At 45.3% G+C, this 9164-nt stretch overlaps 2 protein-coding genes across 5 annotated transcripts in view; both read right to left on the bottom strand.

Moving 5' to 3' along the window:
- Positions 1-177: 177 nt before the first annotated feature.
- arl6ip1 (ARL6 interacting reticulophagy regulator 1) lies at positions 178-5231 on the bottom strand. The gene is made up of 6 exons (XM_027015732.3): positions 5074-5231; positions 3906-4039; positions 3331-3450; positions 2157-2274; positions 1818-1902; positions 178-1183 (listed from the first exon to the last, which is right to left on the bottom strand). The coding sequence occupies exons 1-6, from the start codon at positions 5107-5109 to the stop codon at positions 1065-1067; spliced, it is 612 nt and encodes a 203-aa protein (XP_026871533.3). The 5' UTR covers positions 5110-5231; the 3' UTR covers positions 178-1064.
- An 853-nt stretch (positions 5232-6084) lies between these two features.
- smg1 (SMG1 nonsense mediated mRNA decay associated PI3K related kinase) overlaps positions 6085-9164 on the bottom strand; it is a 30399-nt gene continuing 27319 nt past the window's right edge. For all 4 annotated transcript variants that reach the window (XM_081711544.1, XM_081711545.1, XM_081711546.1 and 1 more), the window contains 5 exons: positions 8889-9100; positions 8308-8408; positions 8023-8199; positions 7450-7556; positions 6085-7348 (listed from right to left, as the gene is read on the bottom strand). In XM_081711544.1, the coding sequence (XP_081567670.1) occupies positions 7271-7348; positions 7450-7556; positions 8023-8199; positions 8308-8408; positions 8889-9100 (675 nt within the window). In that variant the 3' untranslated portion in view covers positions 6085-7270. The remainder of the gene's footprint in view (positions 7349-7449; positions 7557-8022; positions 8200-8307; positions 8409-8888; positions 9101-9164) is intronic.

Below are 9164 nucleotides of genomic sequence, written 5' to 3'. Positions count from 1 at the left end.
ACGTCCAGAACTCTTCAAATACTATGAAATCCAGTTAGGACTACTGAATTTAGGGGTGTTCTTTACATGGTCAGGATGTGAACTGTATACAACTGCGTGTTATCACAAGGGGGAAAACAAAAATATACATCATCAACCACCACATGCAGGTCCCAAAATAACTCCTTGGTGCAGAAATGCATTTAAACCAGCCTTTATTAAGGTGTCAGCAACAGGAAATGAAAAGACATAGGTAAAGACATTTAGACCAGCCAGAGGGAAAATGAGACACACACACACACACACACACACACACACACACACACACACATCAGAGGTATATTTACAGGGGTAAGCCAGGAGCAGGCGTGAGGGGCTAGTGCTGATGAGAAACTCAATAAACAGCAGTATATGGGTCAAGACCCCCCCATGCTAGCATACACAGGGCAATAACACAGCTTCTTAACACTCCAGTTTCTCAAGATTCCAGTGCAGTTTTAAAAACAACGCTAAATGCCTTATAATACATGACACTCCAAGTATGATTAATGATCACTTTCTAAAGCCAACTAGAAAAGATTTAAAAAAAAACAAAAAAAAAAAACAACAACCCACAAACCACACAACACACCCTATTTTAAGAGCAAGAGTCGTGAAGGACTGAGTAAATATATTTCAGTAGTTGCCTCACTGGCTTATAAAAGCAAACGGCTCTTAAAAGCGATGTCATGATTTTACATAGTTAATGCATTAAGCGCCGTTACACGCAAAACACTTAGATGTGATGCATATAATGACACGAAAGAATACTATCCAAACTCTGCCCATCATGGTGGTGAAACTCTTGAGTGGTGAACTGAAGCCTACAAGTGATTCAAGCCTATATATTTGCTTTTTCTCCACCAGTTATTCAAGCAGAAAGGCAGAAGCTCATGGGTCTGTGCCATTATTTAAGATATGGGGTGGGGGGTGGGTAGGGGGGTGACTGTGGCCATGACTGACTCTCACACACCAGCGCACTCTTTGCCGTTCCTTTGGACTTCCCAACACTACAGAATCCACCTGTGGTGTTACCCGAAGGGCGTTTACTCGCTCTTCTTCTCCTTCTGCTTCAGGAGCTTGTTGATCTCTCTCTTGGCCATGCCGCAGTATTTGTTGATGATGCCGTGCTGACTGAGGCCGGGCAGGAGCAGCAGGAAACTCACTGCAAACGCAGAGGGGAAAAAGTGCGCAGGCGAACCCAGGGTAAGTCACATATGCCTGTCAAAACATGCGCTACATGGAGAAGAGGTGCATGTGAACGAATGGAATGTCGCCGAAAGAAGGAAAACGGGAATGTTTACTAGTAGCAGGGAGATCTGAGTTTGTAATGAAAATATTTAAACTAATCACAAAACAAAGTGTCTGGAAAAACACCTCGACAGCCTCTTCAGTGCCTTTGCAGCTGCAGAAGCATATTTTTGGAACTGTGACCCATTTTCACAGCCTACAATAGGCCCACTGTTTGCTAGTACTGCCACACTGCATGTGAGCCGGCCTTTCTGCCCTCAAGTGGCTGTGGCTCAAGACTTTGCACACAGATGACTGGTGCTTACTCACGCACAGCTGTTAAATGAAGGACATGTTACAGTTAGCGCTAAAGGAATTGCGAAGCCTACGTCGGTGAAAACATTTTCACTGTCATGCCTTCTGCTGTTCAACAGTAGCAATGGTGGTAACGCACTGCTGACGCCCTGCCGTGAAGGATTCTAAGCACAAAAAGGACACCATTGACTTTAGACAGCTGCTTCGCCCAGCGAAACCTGACCCCACACAACAGATGCGCACTGCGTACGTACCAATCAGGTAGGTGAGGAAGAGGTTATGGACCTGCTGTCCAATCCAGGCCACAACCACGAGACTGCTGATCACTGACAGGAAGTACTGTTGGGAAATTAAACCGGAGTATTGTGTGACGGACCAAAGTGACCACAGTTAAGCTGCATTTAGTACAGTGGTGCTGATTGGAATGAACACTGGCCTTCCTATCGGTTACACCCAAACAAAATTAACATGGTCGTGTACTGCAAACCTGGGAAGCAAATTAAAAACTAAGAAATTCAATACTGTGCACACACGCTCGCTTCCAAAGTAGTGGCCAACAGTCGCTAAGCATCGGAGATGAAAAGCCTGTTTACCATCTTGGGTTTCTCCTCCTTCAGGGCGAAGAGGCGTCGCCACCAGCCAATCACGCGGCGCTGGGTTTTCACCAGGCTCCCACAGATTTGGTGAAAACGCTGCTGCTGCTCTGTGGTCCTGAGCCATGGAAGGAAGAAAGATCAGGATAATACTCAAAAAAGAAAAAGAAAACCCTAGTTCCACTACTCACATGAAAACAGCATTTCTGTAAAACTATGGAGCACTATATGGGCATGTTAGAGTATACGTAGTAAAATAATGTAATATAACATAGGATAACAGTAGTAGAATTTAATATAGTGGAATATTTCTTGTAGGGTATTATGTATTTCTAGGATATATATTTATATGGCTGTTTTAAGTGCCTTACAGGACTGCTTACACAAGCCACATCTAAGCTTTAGACCATTTTGACTGTAAATAAGGGATAAAAATGACAGACAATTTATTTCTATACTCATCACACAACCCTGCCCTTCTAAATGCAAACTGGAAATCAGATGCCGTAATCTTAGATAATCTTAAAATGCAATGGGAGACCTGCTTGCCTATGTGCTTAGGTGCAGTTTTTTTATTTCTGGACATAAAAACATGACCATATACAAGAGGCTGAGGCACAAGGACATTGCCAGGGTCTAAAATAAACTGCTGTGCAGTGATCTGGAGCCCCTACACAGCAGGGGAAGGTTTCTGCCTAATGCAGCGTTTGTGGGACAGCACAGCCCACAGAGACAGAAAGAACTAATGCTGAGTCAGTCCGGCACTGCATCAAGACACTCAACACCCAGCCACAAATGGAGCCTTTGCTCGTCAGCAAAGCGCAGCCCTGGAGTAGATGGAACCACAAGGGAGGAAAGGGGAGGTGCCTCTACTAACAAGAGATGGGGGTTGGACAAAGAACTTCAGGACAAGAAGGTGCCACTCTTCTGCCGAACAGATCCAAGAGTCACGCGCAAATATTATATTTAAATATCCCATCGTGAGGGAAAAGGGCTACAGTAAAACCAGTGATCATTTGGACTTTGGTTATCATGCTGGACAGCAAAATGCTGCTCGCATTACAGGTAAACCAACATGTCACGTAGGAGCCAATCTGTTGGCAGGAACAGGCAGTGTGCAGAACTGATCTGGGGGTTGTGTTCTACATTCAGTGTGTCCATGTAACGCACGCACCACTTATTGGAGCCAAAGATGCGTGGGGCGAGGGTGGGCACCAGATAGTCAGCCAGGCACAGAATCATGACGGTACAGGACAGCCCAGTCAGCACAGACGGGTCCAAGTAGTAGACAAGCCTGCCAAAGGGAAAAACAATCCAAATACATGCCATTTGAACTGGTTGAAAGCCAAATGACAAGGATCAAGGCAAGCCACTGAAACAATACCTTAGAGAACAGGACTAGTGTGCATGTGGGCTGTGAAGTGGGAAAGAAGCGCATATTGTTCCTATAACTTGAACAAACGGCTGTTGCCGATAGTCACTAATGTAATTAAAACAATACTTCACATCCTTATACTGTGGTGTCCGAACTATATTGAGTCAACTATGGCCAGCATCACATGACCTGTGATCCTATAATCATAACAGTGCCAGGCTTCTTAATTCCTGTAACAAATCTTAAAACAGCAAAACAAGACCTAATATTTAAAAATGCAATAATCCTGACAACAGAACTTAGATTTTTAAATATTTTAAAACAACCTGGAGCTGATGGAGGAGGGGGGTTAGAGTGCATCTCCATATACTCACAGGAAAACGACTGTGGTGATACCCATCAAGGCCCCAGGGAACCATGGTTTTTCCCACCTCAGGAACTGGTCCCCAGCTAAAATGACCTCCCCCCATCCTTGAAGCTGCTCCTCGAGTTGAGCCGTTTCCTGAGCCTATCAGACAGTTTGGAGTTAAGAAACGTTTGCCCCACAGCTATCGTTAAACGACACGGAAGGGCATGTTAGCGTTACGGAAAAGGGTGCACACGTTTATATTTATGGCATTTAGCTGACGCCTTTACCCAAAGCGCCTTACAATTATGACATACGAGTACAACTTGAGCAATTGAGGCTCAGGCCCGGCAGTGGTGGGGCTTGAACCAGCAACCTTTCGATTACAGGTACCTTAACCACTGAGCTACCACTGCTACCTAACAAGCTATGCCCAGTGTTACAGCCAGCTGTTGTAACCTAGCTAAGAAATAAAACGCATCAGGTTATACTTCAAACACAGAGACCATTACTAACCATTACAAACCTGCGCTGGTCATAGCGCTGACGGGCCTTGAGACACACCGACCGTTGGACTGTGACGCCCTTTTAGCTACGTTAGTTAGGCTAGGCTAGTTAGCTAAGGGAAAGTTAGACCGTTTCAATACAGTATCTATATATCTAGCAAGCTAACGCTAGCGTTGTATGTTATCAATTCCTAAAGGCAGCGAACTTGTCATGTTATCTAGCTAGCCAAGAGAAATGCTAGCTTCAGCGAGCTCATGACTGAAACTGAGCAACGAACAGAAATTTGACACGAAGCTGCATTAAATGGTGTACGATTTTAGCAAACCAGGTGGCCATCTTCGGTGTAACGCATAGGATAGCGTTAACGGTATATAGTAGGTTAGCCAGCCTAGTTAATACATGCTTAGTGCGCCAATGAGAACGCTCATCTTTAGCTAGCTAGATTTCTAAGCTTGAAATTCCAGCACGACCTCCGTTAACCTGTCATTATGATGGTATTTCACGTTATGAAAAAAACACTTCTATTATTAACGGCATATTCTGGTCTGGTAGCTAGCCATCCTAGTGTGTGAGTGCAGAGAATTCAAGCAACGTATGATAGCTAACGCTAATTAGCCAATTCCCTCAAGTATATAGCTTCATAAAACAGATTGCTCCACTATTGGTAAATATTGCTCCAAGAAACTTACCAAAAGATTTGCGCTTTTATTATCGCCCTCTGCCATTGATTATCTTAATTTGTCGTTGAACTTTCAGAAGTCGGAAGTGCAGCTTCCTTCGTTTTTGAAAGGTCCAGTCCCCGAACACGCCTCTGAATGCAAAGACGTTAACCGTTAGATGCGGGACGTTATCATGTGAAACTTGGCCGTGCGCAATGCTTGCTGGGAACTGTAGTTCACACGGCGGTAGACACGTTCTGTGAAAACCCGCTTACTTACGCGATGGAACGCTCGTATCCTTACATAGACTATTTAGCTACAGATTTAACGTGGAGATTCAATGTGTGACAGTTAAAGAACAGACTTGCAATGTACTTATTGCAAATGATACAACAGATTGTTTTCACTTAAAATAATTTTCTGATTCTTTATCAATTTAGTCTAAAACACAATCTCTTGCCCTGAAACAGTGTTTAAGGCCTTTACAATGCTTTGAAACGCTATTTCAATGTGTGAAGGTAAAGAACAGAGTTGCAATGTAAAAATTCTATTATTGTACATGTCAAAAGACATCTTGAAAAGATTTAAAGCTAGTTATCTGACATTAGTCTACATGGTCTGAAATAGAACCGGATTAAAAGTTACTTATTGCTTCTTTAACCATCAAAAAGTAGCAAAATTTGTGAAAATTATTTTTACCCAAGTTCTATGAAGTGCAGCTCATACGAGACTAAACAAACTGCTTTATAGTCTTCAATTGAACCAGTTGATGCTCCATAGAGTGGCTTTTCAGCCGTGTTTAAGAGTCTTGGTACAGAATCGCAAACAGGCAGGTTAATAGGTGTGTTTCATAAGGTAAATCATAGGAAAAACGACAGCGATCCCTTAGTATAGAAAGGCACACAGCCTTTCCAACACATCGGATGTTAAATCTAAGCTTCATTCTTGATAAACATCAGGAAAAAAACAAAAACAGTTTAATACATAATGGTATATTGGTGTAGGATTACCAGTTAAGACAGTTTGGAAGAAGATGACAAATGACATTTTTCAGTCCAGGTTTATTTGCCAAACAAAAGAGTAAAATCTTTAAGATGCTATTTTACCATCACCACTGCATTACTCCATTGTTTATTTCTCCCACTAAAAATGTAAAACTAGATCAAGAGAGCAGTAAAACACAAGCTTAGTGGGGGAGTATGCATCAAACGATACACTTCCACACAAGTCAAAATGGTGCAATCTAAACCGCTAATAAAGGGAGAAAAATACCAACACACAACAAATTGTAAAGATGCATACTAACAGGGGTGGAGGGGGATTAACACATCTATTCAGATTTATGACTAGGCCTCATTTAGTCCTTCAATACTTCCACCAAATCAGAGAAACACAAGAGTGCGTTTACCACCTTGAAGCAATCATTCATTCCTGCCAGACACTCAAACGATCTCTCCCCCTGTAAAGCCGTTGCCATTTTACAATTTTTTCCATTGAACTGTGAAATCCGCAACATACATTAGAGGCGTGTAAAATAACTTTAGAATAAATGTCTGAAAGGGGAGAGGAAAAAAAGTCTTGATTACAAACGTGTCCAGAGATTTAAGAGCTCTTGGGTCTGCCAACGGCCATCTGGCTTTGAATGGAGTTCCGCCCTCAGCCTCCCGTACCTGCCCAGAACCACGTCAGCCTGAGCTGTTACGAGGGCGCCATCCCCAAGCCATCCAAAAGCAGAGGACCAGACACTCCCGTCTCCCTCCTGCTGCTGCTGCTCTTGTGTGAAGTTCAGAGGCACACCGCTCCTCTCCGCTCTAAACAGAGCAACACTGGGACCAAATCACTTTCCTGCAAAGAGTTCCCCTGCAGCGAGCCCCTTGTTGATAGTTAACAGACATTTTATTGTCGTCATCGTCGTTGTTTATGCAGGGGTTGGTTGGAGGGGGCAGGTCAAGCTGGGAGCTTCGTCCCCCCCCGCCAACCCCCACCCCCCTCCCCATCTTGGTACGCTCCCCACACGTCTCAGGGAGACAGATGCAGACCCATATCGGTGGTGGTTGCTGGATCGCCGGGTGCAGCCGGGCTACGGAGATCCCGTGTGGGCGTGCGGGGGGGGCCTCTACACCCCTCCCTTTCCCGCGTGGAGCTCTGTGACTCCATCGCCCCAGACCCAGTGGATTCTGGTGGATTTCTACCCTCGCTGGACCGAAGTGATCTGCACGGATCCCTTTCACACCCACGCTGTCCAGCCTTCGTAGAGCTGAGCCAGGTTGTCCAGGTTCATGGCCTCCTTGATGACATAATCCACCTGAAGAGAGACAGATGTGAGAACTCCTTAAAAGGCATCAGTCTAAATCTGGTAGAGATTATAATAATAAAAACTGGAACGGTCAAAGAGAAGAGAAATGCCTGCTCAGTGACGCTCATCCTCCGGTTAGGGTCCACATCTCTCCCTTCCAGTTTCGCCTTCACTCTCTTCCAAACACTCACAGCGTAAGAGTTTCTCTCTTGTACAGCTGAACGGAGAGAAACGTTTAAATCTAAAACTGCTGTCATTCACACCATTCACAAAATCACAGCCTGAAACCTGTCGTTACTGGGCTCGTTCAAAAGAATCTACACCAGACTAGGCAGACAGCTCCGTCGCAGTCTGGCTGGAAACAAATTTGCTGCACTGAAACCAGTTAGCTCTTAAAACACAATGAGGACCATAAACTCCAAGACCCTGTTCTTTGGTTACCATTACTATTATTATTTTAAATAAATACACAAACAACTTTATACAGTAGTGGAATATACAGTATAATGAATTTTTAAGTTTGAAGAAGCCCTAAAATTTGATTTGGGGGAAAAAAAAAAAAAAAAAAAGAAGTTCTGAGTATAGAACTTCTGACTATATAAAATTGTAAATATTTCTGCATCCAAATTCCCCCTTGGATACATTTTCAGGCTGTGTTTAGCGGTGACTGGAGAGTGACGAACCCCTGCCAGTTTTCGGGTCCCTGACGGCTCTTTTGGGGCTTGGGGCCAGGCCTTTGGTGGCAGGAAGCAGGGTGCTGGGCGGCGTGTCCGCAGGGGTCCCAAAGTTCCGAGGAAGGGCTTTGCGGGCGTTCTGAGACATACTGTCGGGCTGGGTCTTCACGGCACCGCAACGCACCGCTGTGCGGGCAACCACCGAGGAGCGACAGCAAACCAAACCCATGAGACCACAAACAGAAGTCATTGAAAAACAGTAAAACACTACTTTAAAATCACCACCAGCCCTACCTGCCGCGAAGCTCGTCTGCACCGTTGACGTGGGACTCGCGCCATCACTTCCTCTTTCGGTAACGAGCGGTGAAGCAAAAGCCACCAACCCGTTGTAGATGCTGCAGTGAACACAGGAACGAGACATGAGCAGAGAACTCTGGGAGGTCAAACAGGACCGGCCATAACCAATGCTCAGTACAAGTTGATAACCATGGTCACTCGCTGCTGTCTGACTCACTGTCGTCATCATCTGTCCATCAGTTACTGCTGAATGCATCAAGAGCCTGTGATTTTCTCACAGCCAGATCAGGTTTGTACTCATTTCAAGTTCCCAGCTCCCAACACTTACCAGCGTCATCAAGAGCTCTGAAGTCCTGATGACCCGGTTCATGCGGATGAGAAATTGGAACAGACATGAATCTAGACTTCCCCGGGGGAGTCACTGGGCTGAGAACCCCTGATTTAAGAGAACAACTCGATCCTACTTCACCACTTGAGTCCATAGGACACCATCAGTCTTGGGCCAGAGAGAACAAACGCGTCAAAAGTACAGGACAGGACGCCCAGCACGGTCAGCTGCCTGCGCCCGTTTCCCTCACCTCTGGCTCTGGGCTTTGAGCTCCGTGAGCGTGGCTGGGATCTCCTGCAGGATCTCCACCTGCTCCAAGCCGCGGGCCTGGCCAGTGGCCTGCACAACAGTGAACAGCACAATCTGCACGTTGTCCTGCCACTCCTTGTACTCAGACAGGAACTGGCGCACGCTCCCTTGGTAGGTCACTTCCTCTCCTTCGGCGAGGGCGTTCTCCTCGTCCTGCCAGACATGAAAGTAGGGCTTAGTTCAACGTTACAGAAATGACTAAAGTGCCTCATCAGTC

This window comes from Electrophorus electricus, chromosome 3, assembly GCF_041902795.1.
Source record: "Electrophorus electricus isolate QZ-2024a chromosome 3, ASM4190279v1, whole genome shotgun sequence".
Classification (NCBI taxonomy): Eukaryota; Metazoa; Chordata; class Actinopteri; order Gymnotiformes; family Gymnotidae; genus Electrophorus; species Electrophorus electricus.
This window is presented reverse-complemented; position numbering and strand designations above follow the sequence as displayed.

What these genes read in the sequence shown, in the direction of transcription:
- arl6ip1 (XM_027015732.3), bottom strand. Translation starts at nt 5,109, where the DNA reads ATGGCAGAGGGCGATAATAAAAGCGCAAATCTTTTG. An exon ending in ATAAAAGCGCAAATCTTTTG is followed by an intron (nt 4,040 to 5,073) that starts GTAAGTTTCTTG and finishes ACTGTCTGATAG; the next exon opens with GCTCAGGAAACGGCTCAACT. An exon ending in ATCTTTGGCTCCAATAAGTG is followed by an intron (nt 2,275 to 3,330) that starts GTGCGTGCGTTA and finishes TCCATGGCTCAG; the next exon opens with GACCACAGAGCAGCAGCAGC.